The 15,862-nt window shown below is 35.2% G+C and overlaps 1 protein-coding gene across 1 annotated transcript; it reads left to right on the top strand.

Moving 5' to 3' along the window:
* The first annotated feature begins 2,242 nt into the window (after nucleotides 1–2,242).
* LOC127861272 (uncharacterized) lies at nucleotides 2,243–14,892 on the top strand. The gene is made up of 3 exons (XM_052399715.1): nucleotides 2,243–2,536; nucleotides 7,387–7,536; nucleotides 13,389–14,892. Exons 1-3 carry the CDS (start codon nucleotides 2,278–2,280, stop codon nucleotides 13,553–13,555), a joined length of 576 nt encoding a protein of 191 aa, XP_052255675.1. The 5' UTR covers nucleotides 2,243–2,277; the 3' UTR covers nucleotides 13,556–14,892.
* The last annotated feature ends 970 nt before the right edge of the window (nucleotides 14,893–15,862 follow it).

Raw genomic sequence — 15,862 nt, 5'->3', positions numbered from 1 at the left:
GTGGTCTGTCGGTCGTCCGTCAAACGTCCGTCGGTCATCCGTCGGTCGTTCGTCCGTCCTCCGGTCGTGGTCCGTCGGTCGTCCATCCGGCGTCGTCCTTCGGTCTTCAGTCGGTCGTCCCTCGTCCAAACATCGGTCGTCCATCAATCGTCCCTCGGTCGTCCGTCGGTCGTCGTCCATCGTCCGTCGGTCGGTCGTCCGTCGTCGAAGTGGTAGTCGTAGTAGTAGTAGTAAAAGTAGTAGTAGTAGTAGTAGTAGTAGTAGTAGAAGTAGTAGTAGTAGTGGCAGTAGTAGTAGTAGTAGTAGTAGTAGTAGTAGAAGTAGTAGTAGTAGTAGTCGTAGTAGTAGTAGTCGTAGTAGTAGAAGTAGTAGTAGTAGTAGTAGTAGTAGTAGTAGTAGTAGTAGTAGTAGTAGTAGTAGTAGTAGTAGTAGTAGTAGTAGTAGTAGTAGCAGCAGCAGCAACAATAACAGCAGCAGTAGTAGTAGTAGTAATAGTAGTACTAATAGTAGTATGTTATGTTATTCAGAGCCTTGCCATTAGGACGTTTTCATTGGCTGATTAATTTGAGAGAACAAGATAGTATTTGATTGGCTGACTAACTCGTGGCCACGAGTTAGCTAAGTCGGGATCTCGAGATCTCGAAATTCTCTCCTCGTTTGTTTAATGCACCCTTCCTTTATTTACTGCACCGCTCTTTTTTTTTTAAATTGCACTCCTCTTTATTTAGTTTTGCACTCCTCTTTTGTCTATATTGTGGCCACGACATAGCTAACTCGTGGCCACGAGTTACTAAGTCGTGGCCACGAGATAGAAAAAAGAAGAGTGCAATTAAAAAAAAGATACGGTGGCATAGAGGTGACATTCACTGCTCTTTTTTTAAATTGCACTCCCCGTTTTTCTATCTCGTGGCCACGACTTAGTAACTCGTGCACCCCGTCTGTCTGGTAATCTTTCTTGAAGCCAGAATAGGCTACCGACATCTGCCTGTTGCTAATGTTGTCTTACTTCAATTTTATATCGGAACATATCGCGGTTTGATGTGTTATTTAGAAAAAGACAGTGACATATAAAAGTGTGATTTGTTTGCGGGGAAAAAATGGGTCTTAATAACATACTAAAAAAGCATATATGTCAATCGTGAAAGACCAACCTATGTTATATTCCATGCGATGAAAATATGATATGATCATATGAATTATCATTTATATCTACGTACACAAGTGTGCAGTTGAAATATAAGTGCAGATATGTATGGAGACTAGATATTGCATATATGTCTTTATTCTGCAAATAACACCATATATAAATGTATACAAATGGATATCAAATATAAATAAAACCTTAATATTAATTCATAAACTGTTAAATTGTATACATACATATGTAATACACTACACGACAACCATTATATTATGTAGTCAAGAGACTATAACGACTGAAAGCAAAAAAACAACAACAAAGCAACACAACAACAACAATTTCATCTTAAATTGTTTCAAATAAATTATTTAGAAACGTTGAATGTTTTAACTCATGTTTTCAAAATTACGATATACTCAGAATTTCTTTAAAAAAATATTTCTCGTTATTAGTTGACTCTGAAATATCGTATGAACCCCAAACAATCATAATCTGCAATTAAAATATGCATACTGTTTCATCTGTAATTGAGATATGCATACTGTCTGTAAGTGTTACTGACCAGAAAAAAAGTAAATAGGCTTATGTAATTTCTGAAGTATTTTAATTTAAAATCTTCGCATCCATACTAAGCATCGAGTATCGATAGGCCAGTAACAAACCTGTAACTTAAAACTTATATATGTCGTATTAAAATGCAGGTGATACGACCGTATGGGCATTTACATCTTAATACTTGTATTTTGCACTGTAATATGATGCTTCAGCTGATTCAAAGCTGCAATTAAATGCGCTTTTAATATTGCATCAGTACAATACCTATCCCCTTGACACTTATCGATTGACTTGTCTGTGTTATTATTGTATAAATCAACGATTTATTTATTTAAACTAACTGAAATTTTGTTCTGTTTTATCATGTTTAACTTAATCTTATTTGTTATCGTTACGTTTTTACAAAATATTCGACAAGAAGCAGTTCAGTAAAATTTGACGCGTCAGACAAAAATCACGCGCACACGTTCCGCATCTGCCAATTTCCGCGTTCATCTTTTACACCCTGTGTCATACCTGACATTCCTGGCAGGTAACTCACCTGTGTTTTGTTCGTTGCATTGTGGGATTTCAAATTCAAAATGGCGAACGGATTTGGCAGAGGAGAACCCGAAAGGGGCCGAAAAAGCATGGGAATAGACGTGAAAGTTATTGTTATGTTCGCTGTATTGGGATTCGCTACGATTCTCCAATTAGCGGCGTTGATTTCGGACAGCTGGGTTCGCACAGCGACGGATGCAGATGGCACTGTGGGTTCGAGTGGTCTGTGGAGAATCTGTCCCGATTATGCGGGCATTGATAGCTGTCGGGCCTTTGTGTGGACCGATAACCAAGTTTCACGTATGTTTGGTGCACTTCTTAGTGTTTATCTATTTCTGGTGTGCCGTTTAAATGTTCATTTTTAATTGCGACTTTGTTTAAAAAAATTACACACCTCACGTCACCTGTGTGTTCCAATGCGGAAATGAGATGCGCTTGTTTACATTTAATGTCATTTGTCCTGGGGTGGTATTCCAGAAACATCTTAAGTAATTTCTTAAATAATTTCACTCAAGTTTAAAATTACAATGTTTTGTATTTCTTTACAAGATAATGAATCACATGTTTCTTTTGGTATTCCGGAAATAACATTGACATAATGATGCTATTTTGATCGAATTCTTGATGCCAATCTATTGCAATAGGAAATGAAACACTTAAGAAAATTTCCCAATTTAAGGATAAGAATAAAATTTAACTTAAGATGCTTCTGGAATACGACCCCTGGTTAAAATACACATTCAGTCAAGTTACCATTACCGGATCATTACCCATAGCGGTTCACATTTAAGTTCAAGACTGCGTATCGCGATAAATAGTTGACATTTTTAGATGATATTTTGCACACAATATCTTCAAGGCATGTTCTTTGAAGCGCATTGATATAGTCGTAATCGGAGCTACACTTTGTCAAACATTTCGGTATGTTATGCTGACATGTTTATACAACTTTGTTGACTTCCGTCTCGTTTCAAAATCGCGGTTGAACATTATTTGCGGCCACATGCTATAACTGAAACTCTGTTGGAAAGTAAGAAGTTTACACATTAATTTAAAGTCCATTTAGTAGTATTTCTGTCTTCAAAAGTCCATTTCAGTTTTGATTCGTATTTAAGATTTAGCAACACCTTAAATGAAATGAAGAATTAGGGCAATAACGGATCAGCGTGATAATATGCGTATTGATAATATATTATATTAAAATATATGCAAATCTTGTTGATTCTCACAATAAATGATCTCAATCTTATTGTTGTATTTATTTTCAATGTTCAATATCGATTATTAGACATGATTCAAACAATTTACATGGTTTATAAGATGCCCATATCTTTTCGATCTATTTAGGATTTTCAACAGATAATTCACATAAGAACATAATGCATATAGTGTAGATACAAGATCACATATAGAAAAAATAACAAAAAAATGAATAAAATTTATAATTGGCAATGTAACATGGTCATTGTAAACAACACAGTTAATGTTTCTACAGTTCAAATAGCTCATTAGATGCCCCCTGAGTGGTTTCGATCACATGATCCGCTATGGCTACAACTGATCCGTTAGTGCATGAATTCTGCGGCGAAAAAAATGTATCACAAATACATTTTGCCTGCGTTTAAAAATAAGACTTTGTGCTGAATCAGTAAGCAAAGGTTATATGTAAATAAACTGTTGGTACAGTAAAAGAAGATTCAAAACAGTTATTGCTTTTTACCAGAACAACTTTATTATGCTACTGATCCGGTAATGGTAACTTGAATGTACTTTTGTCATTCATGGTGCGCAGTATTGACTTAATTGAATTTTTTTCTAAAAGTAAAAATATTGACAAGGTTCTCTACTTTCAAACTTACATGTCAGTGATTTTCTTTGCTTTTTTATGTTACAGCCTGTGCCATTTGGATTGGGAAAATTAGCGCGATAAACCATGAAATTGGGAAACATTATAAATATGATTATAAGAACAGAATTAAAATTATTTAAGTATGTTTGACAACATTTTTATATTATAAAGTGCTAATTTAATGTGTTCTTACAATGAAGACAATGTTAAGTTAATATCCTTCCACATGCATATTGAACTTGCAATAATCTATATAGATTCTTAAATTTACCATTTAATCATAACCTCTTTAACAGTAAGAATTTAATTCAGTACTTTTTAGCTCATCTATTTTTTGAAAAAAAATTATGAGCTATTGTCATCACCTTGGCGTTGGCGTCAGCGTCCGGTTAAGTTTTGCGTTTAGGTCCACTTTTCTCATAAAGTATCAATGCTATTGCATTCAAACTTGGTACACTTACTTACTATCATGAGGGGACTGGGCAGGCAAAGTTAGATAACTCTGGCATGCATTTTGACAGAATTATGTGCCCTTTTTATACTTAGAAAATTGACAATTTTGGTTAAGTTTTGTGTTTAGGTCCATTTTATTCCTTAAGTATCAAAGCTATTGCTTTCATACTTGCAACACTTACTAACTATCATAAGGGGACTGTGCAGGCAAAGTAATGTAACTCTGACTGGCATTTTGACAGAGTTATGTGCCCTTTTTATACTTAGGAAATTGAAAATTTGGTTAAGTTTTGTGTTTAGGTCCACTTTTTTCCTAAAGTATCAAAGCCATTGCTTTCATACTTGCAACACTTACTAACTATCGTAAGGGGACTGTGCAGGCAAAGTTACATGTATGTAACTCTGACTGGCATTTTGACGGAATTATGGGCCCTTTATACTTGAACAAAAAATTGGTTAAGTTTTGTGTTTTGGTCCACTTTACCCCTAAAGTATCATAGATATTGCTTTCATACTTGGAACACTCGCAAACTATCATAAAGGGGCAGTAAAGGACAAGTTGCATTACTCTGGTTGTCATTTTTACGGAATTATGGCACTTTTTTGACTTTGTAACTTTGAATATAAGGTTACATTTTGTGTTTAGATCCACTTTACTTCTAAAGTATCAAGGCTATTGCTTTCAAACTTCAAATACTTTCATGCTATCATGAGGTTTCTGTACAGGGCAAGTTGAATTTCACCTTGACCTTTGAATGACCTTGACTCAAGGTCAAATTATTAAATTTTGCTAAAAATGCCATAACTTCTTTATTTATGATTAGATTTAGTTGATACTTTGACAGAACTACTCTTACCTGACATACCACAATAGACTCCACCCAAACCATCCCCATGTGCCCTCCCCCCCCCCCCCTGAATCCCCCCCCCTATATATATATTTTTTTAAGATCATCTCACAAATGACCACCACACCCTCACACTATACGATACCCCCCCCCCCACCCCCCCCCCCCCCCCCCGAATCACCGTCACCCTAAATTTTTTTTTTAAGATCATCTCACAAATGACCACCACACCCTCAGACTATACTATACCCCCCCTGAATCCCCCCTATTTTATTTTTTTTTAAATCATCTCACAAATGACCACCACACCCTCACACTATACTATACCCCCCCCCCACCCCACCCCCCTCCAATTTTTTTTTTTTAAACGGTTAAGAAACACAAATATTTATTTTTATTATTTATGTTTGACATACCGTCCTACCATCGCACCCAAGAATACCCCCCCCCCCCCCCCCCCCGAATTCCCCCCCCCCCCCTAATTTTTTTTTTTTTTTTAAGATCATCTCACAAATGACCACCACACCCTCACATTATACTATACCCCCCCCCACCCCCCCACCCCCAATTTTTTTTTGAAATGGTGAAAAAACACAAATATTTATTTTTATTATTTTATGTTTAAAATACCATCCAACCATCGCACCCAATAATACCCCCCCTCCCCCCCCCTCCCCCCTCCCCCCCCCCCTGAATTCCTCCCCCCCTATATATATTTTTTTTTTTAAGATCATCTCACAAATGACCACCACACCCTCACACTATACCCCCTCCACCCGACTCCCCCCTCCAATTTTTTTTTGAAAATGTTAAAAAACACAAATATTTATTTTTATTATTTTATAATTGAAATACAGTCCAACCATCGCACCCAAGAATACCCCCCCCCCCTTTTTTTTTTTTTTTAAGATCATCTCACAAATGACCACCACACCCTCACACTATACCCCCCCCCCACCCCCCAATTTTTATTTGTTTGAAACGGTTAAAAAACACAAATATTAATTTTTATTATTTTATGTTTGAAATACCCTCCAACCATCGCAACCAAGAATCCCCCCCCCCCAACCACCCCCACCCCCCCTCGATTTTTTTTTTCCGCATTTTTGGAAGATAATGTAATAAATGTCAAGGCCCCCACACTATACACCCCTCTTCACTCCACCCCTCCCTCCTTTGTGATTGAAAATGAGAGTCCCTTCACCTTTAAAAAGAAAATGGATGAGCGGTCTGCACCCGCACGGCGGTGCTCTTGTTTTAAATTAAATATCACAGTGATTTTGTTTGATTGTATTTGTTACAGCCTGTGCCATTTGAATTGGGAAAATTAGCACGATAAACAGTGAAATTGGGAAAAATAGCGCGATAAATCATGTTACAAGTATTGGGAAAAATAAGCATTATAAATATGATTATAAGTAACAGAATTAAAATTGTTTTTAAGTGCATGTTCAGGGGGTTTTCTAGCTATTTTGAGAAAAGGAGTCTGGTTAAATTGGGATTTTTTTATTTTAATCAATATAAGTGGAAAATTTGGGAATTATTTATTGACAAAAAGGACTAAATTAAAGTTATATATAATATTTTGTAGGATTTAAAAAAAATAAAAGTTGAGATCTAGAGTTAAGAAATCATAATTAAGTCATAAGAGACTTCTTTCTAAAAAAAAATATATATTTGTTTTTTTTTAAATTGGGCTTTTTTTATTGAAAATTTTGGTCAGATTTTTGGGAAAAAACGTGGAATTTTGCGATTGGGAATCAGTCGAAAATCTGCTGTAATTTTGAGCAAAAAAAAATCACTGCATAGCATGCAAAAAACTTTGCTTTACTTTGGACTAAATTTGCTGCAATGTTTAATTGTTGACATTTAATAATTGCCAATTGACATTTTTATTGAATCATATCATTTTGGAACAATGAATTTGTCAGTCAAAAATAATTACATCAACTGTAAATGATATTTGTTGTATACTGAGAATGAATATTTATTCATTTCAGATTGGTTTCGAACAGTACAGACCTTTGAAGTAGTAGGCTTTCTGTTCGGATGCTCGGCTCTGTTTATGATGGCCTTGTATCACCTGGTAGAAACCTGCATGGAAAATACACGACTGAAAATGTGCTCCATGGCTTTGCTTGTAGTTGCTTGTAAGTTAAGATGTGATAGTGCACATACTCTATTAATATTAAGGCTTTGTTATTGTTTTATACTGTGGTCATAACAAAATGTAATGATGTCACTTTCTTTTGGATACATACTTATGTGCCAGATACCTACTTCTCCTTTTTAACCAGGTTTTCTGAATGAAAAAAATGGTAATTAGATTGGCCAATGTCGGCGGGCGGGTGGGCTGGCGGAACAAGCTTGTCCGGGCCATAACTTTGTCGTTCATTGGGACATTTTAAAATCATTTGGCACATTTGTTCACCATCATTAGATGGTGTGTTGTGCGAAAGAATTACGTCGATATCTCCATGGTCAAGGTCACACGTTGAGTTCAAAGGTCAAAAATAGCCATAAATGAGCTTGTCCGGGCCATTACTATGTCATTCATTGTGAGATTTTAAAATCATTCTGTACATTTGTTCACCATCATTGGACAGTGTGTCGCACGAAAGAATTAAGTCAATATCTCCAAGGTCAAGGTCGCCACGACTAAAAATAAATTTATTTTGAAACAAAGGGGGTTAATTATAAACAATCAGTTCAGTTTGACTTGTCTCCCTTTATCAGATTTTTTTTTCAAATTGAAAACCATGGTGAGCTTTTGTGATTGCCTTTTGTCCATCGTCCGTCGTGCATCGTCAACATTTTGCATTGTGAACACTCTAGAGGCCACATTTATTGTTGGATCTTCATGAAACTTGGTCAGAAGCTGAACATTTGCAGCCATGGCGAAAGACCGTCACAATTTACAGGCCAAACTGGCTTACCAGGAGAAAAAATTCACAGGCCAGTTGAAATTTTCACAGGCCTCAATTTTAAGCGTTTGAACGGGGAATGCATAGAGCCATAAATCTCGGCATGGCAAAGTAAATTCACAAAAGGGCAAACATAAGCATGAAAACCTGATTTGGGAAAATAATTAATTAATTAGTTTCAGTTTGTTGATATATTTACGCTTTAAACATATATACTTGAGTGTTGTCAATGTATTTAGCTAAAAGTAATTGATATATTAAATAAGTTTACCTTTAAATACCTTTTCACTAACATGCCATTACAGTAAACTGTATAGAGTGACAAACATAATAAAGCAGAATATGCACATGAATCTGATTAAACACAGATCCACTTACATATAAATTCATGTTTGTCTTTTTTTGCATTTTGGATCAATAATCGTGTAAATATTTAAGTATTTTTATTCGCGAGTAGACAGCATTCCAATTTTCAAACACTTGTTCTGTGACATTCAGTACATACATTTCCAAAAATAAAGATTGTTATTTGATATGCTCCATTGTAGAATGACAAGCGCTTTTCATTAATCCATACTTATTATGTGACATCCGTCGTTATTTGGATTGTAATTTTTGGCCTTTTCGCTGAGCATCTTTATTTTTTGTTATTGTTTGCCATCTTGGATCACGTTAACAACATGTGTGCTACGAACATAAACTCGTATATGTCCGACTACTTTCGCGAACCAATAGTTAAGTATGATGTCCTTCGGCGAGATGCTCCGTACACGTTTTAAATCACTTTTGGAATTTATCGATGCAGTTTGTTAAGAAATTCATCTTATTATGTCCGGAAATATCATGAGTCGGTAATCACAAAATAATGTAGTTGTGAAAACTGCAAAAGGGTTTTACTCTTTCAAAGCATAAATCGCCAGCCAGAAAAGCAGACGATTTTGCATTTCACCGTCGGCCTTTTTAAATGTTCGTCTGCAATGGCCCACGGGCCGACGGGCTTTTGCCACGTCTGCATTTGTCCCATTGATACCTCGACTGAGTTCGAAACTGGGTAATGCTGGGTTAAAAACTAGGTCACTAGGTTAAAAAAAAGGAAAAACCTTGTGAACACTGTAGAAGTCACATTTGATGCCCAATCTTCATGTAACTTTGTCAAAATGTTTGACTAAATGATATGTTGGTTGAGTTCAAAAATGGTTCCTGTCCGTTGAAAAACATGGCCACCAGGGGGCGGGGCAGTATACCTTATATGGCTATAGAGAAACCTTGTGAAACTCTAGAAGTCACAATTTTTGCCCATTCATCATGAAACTTGGTCAAAAAATTGGTTTCATTGATATCTCGGACGAGTTTGAAAATGGTCCAGATGGGTGAAAAAACATGGCCGCCAGGGGGCGGGGCAGTTTTCTCTATATGTATATAGCGAAAACATGTGAACACTCTAGACAAATTTTTGGTCCAATCTTCATGAAATTTTGTCAGAACATGTGTTTTCTGGATATGACGGCTGAGTTTGAAAATGGTTCGGATCGGTAAAAAAACATGGCCGCCAGGGGGGGGGGTCGTTTTCCTTATATTTATATAGTAAAAAAAGCTTGTAAACACTCTGGAAGTTACATTTTCATGCCTAATCATCATAATTTTTATGTCCCCCACTATAGTAGTGGGGGACATTTTGTTTTTGCCCTGTCTGTTGGTCTGTCTGTTGGTCTGTTGGTCTGTCTGTTGGTCTGTCTGTTTGCGCCAACTTTAACATTTTGCAATATTTTTTGCTATATTGAAGATAGCAACTTCATATTTGGCATGCATGTGTATCTTATGAAGCTGCACATTTTGAGTGGTGAAAGGTCAAGGTCAAGGTCATCCTTCAAGGTCAGAGGTCAAATATATATGGCCAAAATCGCTCATTTTATGATTACTTTTGCAATATTGAAGATAGCAACTTGATATTTGGCATGCATGTGTATCTCACGGAGCTGCACATTTTGAGTGGTGAAAGGTGAAGGTCAAGGTCATCCTTCAAGGTCATCCTTCAAATATATGTGGCCCAAATCGTTTTTTTTATGAATACTTTTGCAATATTGAAGATAGCAACTTGATATTTGGCATGCACATGCATCTCATGGAGCCGCACATTTTGAGTGGTGAAATGTCAAGGTCATCCTTTAAGGTCAGAGGTCAAATATATGTGGCCCAAATCGCTTATTTTATGAATACTTTTGCAATATTGAATATAGCAACTTGATATTTGGCATGCATGTGTATCTCATGGAGCTGCACATTTTGAGTGGTGAAAGGTCAAGGTCATCCTTCACAAGTTCAAGGTCATCCTTCAAAGTCAAACGTCATATAGGGGGACATTGTGTTTCACAAACGCATCTTGTTTTGTATAAACATCGATTTTATAGATATCTTTGACGAGTTCAAAAATGGTCATGATGGGTGGAAAAACATGGCCGCCAGGGGGTGGGGCAGTTTTCTCTATATGTATATAGTGAAAACATGTGAACAGTCTAGAAGACACATTTTTTGCCCAATCTTTATGAAATTTGGTCAGAACATTTGTTTCTTGGGTACGACAGTTGAGTTCGAAAATGGTTTGGATCGGTAAAAAAACATGGCCGCCAGGGGGGTCTTTTTTCTTATATTTATATAGTCCTAAAGCTTGTTTTACACTCTAGTTTCCTGATTTTCTGGCAGTTTTTTCTGAGCTTTCCTCTTCCTTCCTGCTGGTTTACCTATTCCAGACGATTTGTGATGCTTTTGTCATATAACTAAGAAATATGTCTGCAGATTAATGTAGATTTTTTAATTTCAATTTTTTCTGTACGTTAAATCATTGGAAGCCAATGCAAGAAAGGAAGTGATATCAGAACTTTCTGTTTATAGAATGGGCAGTAACTCGTTCTCAGGAATTTGAGAGAACTCTTTCTTCATCAACATACTAGTATGCTCAAGATACTCTCCCTTGAAGGGTCCACATTTCTGCTAAAATAAACTGGGTTATATTGTTTAATACAATAAACCACATTATCAAAGATTTGTGTTTTAAAACGGATTTATTGATTTTTAGCTCGACTATTATATATAAAATATATACATTTGTATAGTGGAGCTATCCTACTCACCCCGGGGTCGGCATTAGCTTCTGCATTAGCGTGCAAATATTAAAGTTTTTGTACTACCCCAAATATTTTCATTGTGCCTTGACATATTGCTTTCATATTTTGCATACTTGTTTACCAACATTACCCCAACATATAAACAAGAGCAGACAAATCTATCAAGCATTTTGTCATAATTATGGCCCCTTTTCCACTTAGAATATGCAGCAAATTTTAAAGTGTGCGTACTACCCCAACTATTGTCAATGTCCCTTTACATATTGCTTTAAAATTTGGCATACTTGTTAACCATCATGACCCAAACCTATAAACGAGAGCAGACAACTCAATCAAGCATTTTGTCATAGTTATGGCCCCTTTTCCACTTATAATATGCAGCAAATTTTAAAGTTTGCGTACTACCCCAAATATTTTCATTGTCCCTTGACATATTGCTTTCATATTTTGCATACTTGTTTACCAACATCACCCCAGCCTATAAACAAGAGCAGACAACTCTATCAAGCATTTTGTCATAATTATTGCCCCTTTTATACTTAGAATATGCATATTATTGATAAATCTATGTTAAAGTTTGCGTACTACCCCAAATATTTCCTATATCCTTTGACATATTGCTTTTATATGTTGCATACTTGTTTACCAACATAACCCCAACCTATAAACAAGAGCAGACCACTGTATCAAGCATTTTGACATAATTATGGCCCCTTTTACACTTAGATATTTGAACATTTTGCTTAAATTGCCATAACTTCTTTATTTATGATCACATTTTATTATTATTATTTATTATTAAAACAACACTTACCTGAATACCACAATGGATTCCACCCAAACAATACCCCATGCCCCTTCCCAGAATCCCTCCCCCCCCCTTTAGCCTCCCCCCTCCCCCCCAATTTTTTTTTTAAACATCATCTAATAAATTACCACACACCACATTATACCCCCCTCTCACCCCCACCCCCCCCCTACCCCTCCCCCAATTTTTTTTTTAAACATCAACTAATAAATTACCACACCCCACATTATAACCCCACCTCTCACCCCATCTCAACCCCCCCCCCAAAAAAAAATAAAATAAAATATTTTTTATTTTTTTCCTTTTTTTATTTTTGAAAGATTGTCTTATAAATTATTGAATATGAACAATTTCTCCATGATTGCTTACGTTATACTGTCAAGCACTCGAATAGTCGAGCGCGCTGTCCTCTGACAGCTCTTGTTTTATGATGACACTTGCTGAGTGCAAATGTTGTTATCATATCTTGATTTAGTTTACTCAATTAGTTTTAATAATATCATCTTCAAACATGGTGACAATCTTTATGAGCATATTTTTTGCTCATGGTGAACTTTTGTGATCACCTTTTGTCAATTGTCTGTCTTCCATTGTGCGTCATGAATATTTGCCTTGTTAACACTGTAGCAGCCACATTTATTGTCGGATCTTCATGAAACTTTGTCAGAAGATTTGTCCCAATAATATCTTGGACGAGTTCAAAAATGGCAGCCAGTCGGCCATTTGTTGTTCATTCTTCATGAAACTTTGTTAGAACATTTGTTCCATTGATATCATAGGCTGCAAAAAACAGGTCATTTCTTTTTATCTCAGCTATTTTGGGCCTTTCAGGCCCTCTTGTTTTTAATTGTTTTAAGGTTTACATATTAACTGGAACACCGCAGGTAATTTTATGTTCCAATTGGTGGTTAAAGAATAAATAGCATCTTCCCAAAAGATGACTTTCATATTTAATAGCCATCTAACATAATTAAAACTACGATTATCTGGTATGACTTCTAATTTAATAAAAGCAAAGTGAAATTTCCGAGTCATAACAAGCGTAGTAAATACTTATTAATAGTATTATTTATATAATATAAAGTCAACTATTCAATAAAGTTACTCATCTAACCTGTGACGTTATATTTGTTGAATCATCATTTCAGTCATGCTGGTGTTTAGTGGAGCCGTAGTGGTGGCCTCTCTGAAGGATGCTCAGAAAGCAATATATTTGCCGGACACGTACGTTATGCCGTCCTGGGGGTTTGCATTCGCCATCGTGGCTTCCATCGTGTACCTTGTGGGCTGTGTGACCATCGTCATAAGTAATTGAAGCATCCCGTTGTTGTGATCAGAGACTCATAAGCAATATCTTTTGTTGACTTTATTACAATCTGCAGCTCTCTATTTTACGGCTTGTATGTTATACCAGTGCTCTGACAGTATCCTCAGATCTGCTACCTTTTGCTGTTGTTACTCAGTAATTTTCTCAAGATTGTGTTAACCCTTTACTACTCACATATGCATTTTGACCCATTTAAAGTCCCTTAGAAAATCAAAATAAATTAAATACTTTTTTTAATACAAAATTGTTTTAAAGACTTCATTCCCAAAAAAAAACAAAAACAGCATAAAACCTGAACAGACTGCGAGTTACTCTAGACTGCCTATTGGCAGAAATGTGAATATCTGTGTCATTCCTTTAAGTATTTAAGTTAGCCTTTAATATCCTCTTGGAAACACATGTAATAAAACTGATAATTATTTTTATAGTACACTCTTTAACCTTCTCACAACAGATAATTATAGTTTTCTTGAACAGCATTTGTGTTACTATTTAGAATATATCATATATATATATATATATATATATATATATATATATATATATATATATATATATATATACCGGTACTGACCAAAATTTCATTCCATGTATCTAATGGTATACCTACATGTATATAATGGTTCTTTGCTTGGATTATTTGTGCAACTTTAAAGTTCATTTACAATTTATCATATGATCTTACCATACCAAAATTCCATTCCATGCATCGTGTGTAAAATGTATATAGAGACCAATGTAAATATATCACATTATCAATTGAAGCAGGAAAAATATGACATATTTCATCCATATAAAACTTTGGTATTATCAATTGCTGTGGATTCTAAATGTATATCACATGAATGTTAATGTACTGTCATTTCATTTTAAAATGTTACTTGAGAATAACACAAATATGTTTTTAGTAGTGATCATTATTGTGAAAAATTATAGATTAATATAGTTTCTTGATTATTTCTTTAAAAGCTAATCATTATGGGACAAATCAGGATGTATGGAAAGTATCTTTTTTGAAAAAAACAACAACAACAGATATGAAAAATCTCTATAATTCTAATATTTTATGAACAGTAATTAATTAAAGAATAAAAACACTTGAAAATTATTTTTTTATTCCTCTTAGCCAATTACAAATTAGCTATCTTCACTCATTTGCTTACATTGTATATAATGCCACATTAATATAAGCTGATCAATGTCATTGTGTACATATGTCAAATATATTTGAGAACTGCACATTGATTGTACATCTTTTCGTTTTAACCTTTATAAAGTATTTTTATAACATTTTATGTATATATATAATAAATATATAGCAGCTATTGTTAGTGTTGTTTCTGTCAGCTGAAATTATTGATATCAAGTCTCATATCAGTCCTTATTTTTGAATTATTAAATTAGAAATGTTTCACATACACTGATGCTCCGACCATAAACAATTGGACTCTTGAAAAATCCTCTTTATACTCTACAGTAAGCAAACAAAACAATGTGCTGTTGTTCTTCCAATATTGATCTCAACCAAATTTTACTTTATGATCATTGTTTTCTAAACATTCTAGATAATTCTTAAAAATTTGAATGACAACCACCATGCAGTTGAAGAGGAACTCCTTACACAACATTCTAGAGACTAATGCAGTAGTAAATTAAAAATGTGTAAGAGACACTGCTGTACCCAAGACAAGTTTGGACTCTGGCAAATCCACTATATATATTCTACAGTGGACAAAAAGACCGATGGTCATGATTCACCCAAAACTACTCGCAGCCAAAGTTCCTTTATCCTCACATTAAAGTCATTTACAGAATGCTTAACAGGTTTTGATAAAAAACGTTGAAAACATTTGTTTTTTTCTTCAAAAAACAGGTATTTTAGCACTTTCTGGACAGTGTAGTTTTCATTAATACTGGGACTTCCTTTTTTGGGACACTAGTCTTTCTAAACTGAACTGAAGAATATAAACCTAGTAAAATCTGTATATGTATTCTTTTTGTGATGAAATTGTTACATAATGAAACATTCATTGACATTTAGCTTGAACTCAGCCGTAGACAGCTCAGGGCTATCATAAACCTTTGAATACTGAATATTTAATTCCCTTGCCTTTGAATGTGATTTTTAGCTCGGCTGTTTTTGGAGAAAACCAGTATTGTCATAGCAAGCTTGTTGTGTCGTCCACCGTACAACTTATAAACTTCATTTGTAGCTGCACCTTGATGAGTTTCTACACGCCACACCCATTTATTGGGTCACTAGTCAAAGGTCAAGGTCACTGACCTAAAAAAAAA

This window comes from Dreissena polymorpha, chromosome 15, assembly GCF_020536995.1.
Source record: "Dreissena polymorpha isolate Duluth1 chromosome 15, UMN_Dpol_1.0, whole genome shotgun sequence".
Taxonomy (NCBI): Eukaryota; Metazoa; Mollusca; class Bivalvia; order Myida; family Dreissenidae; genus Dreissena; species Dreissena polymorpha.
This window is presented reverse-complemented; position numbering and strand designations above follow the sequence as displayed.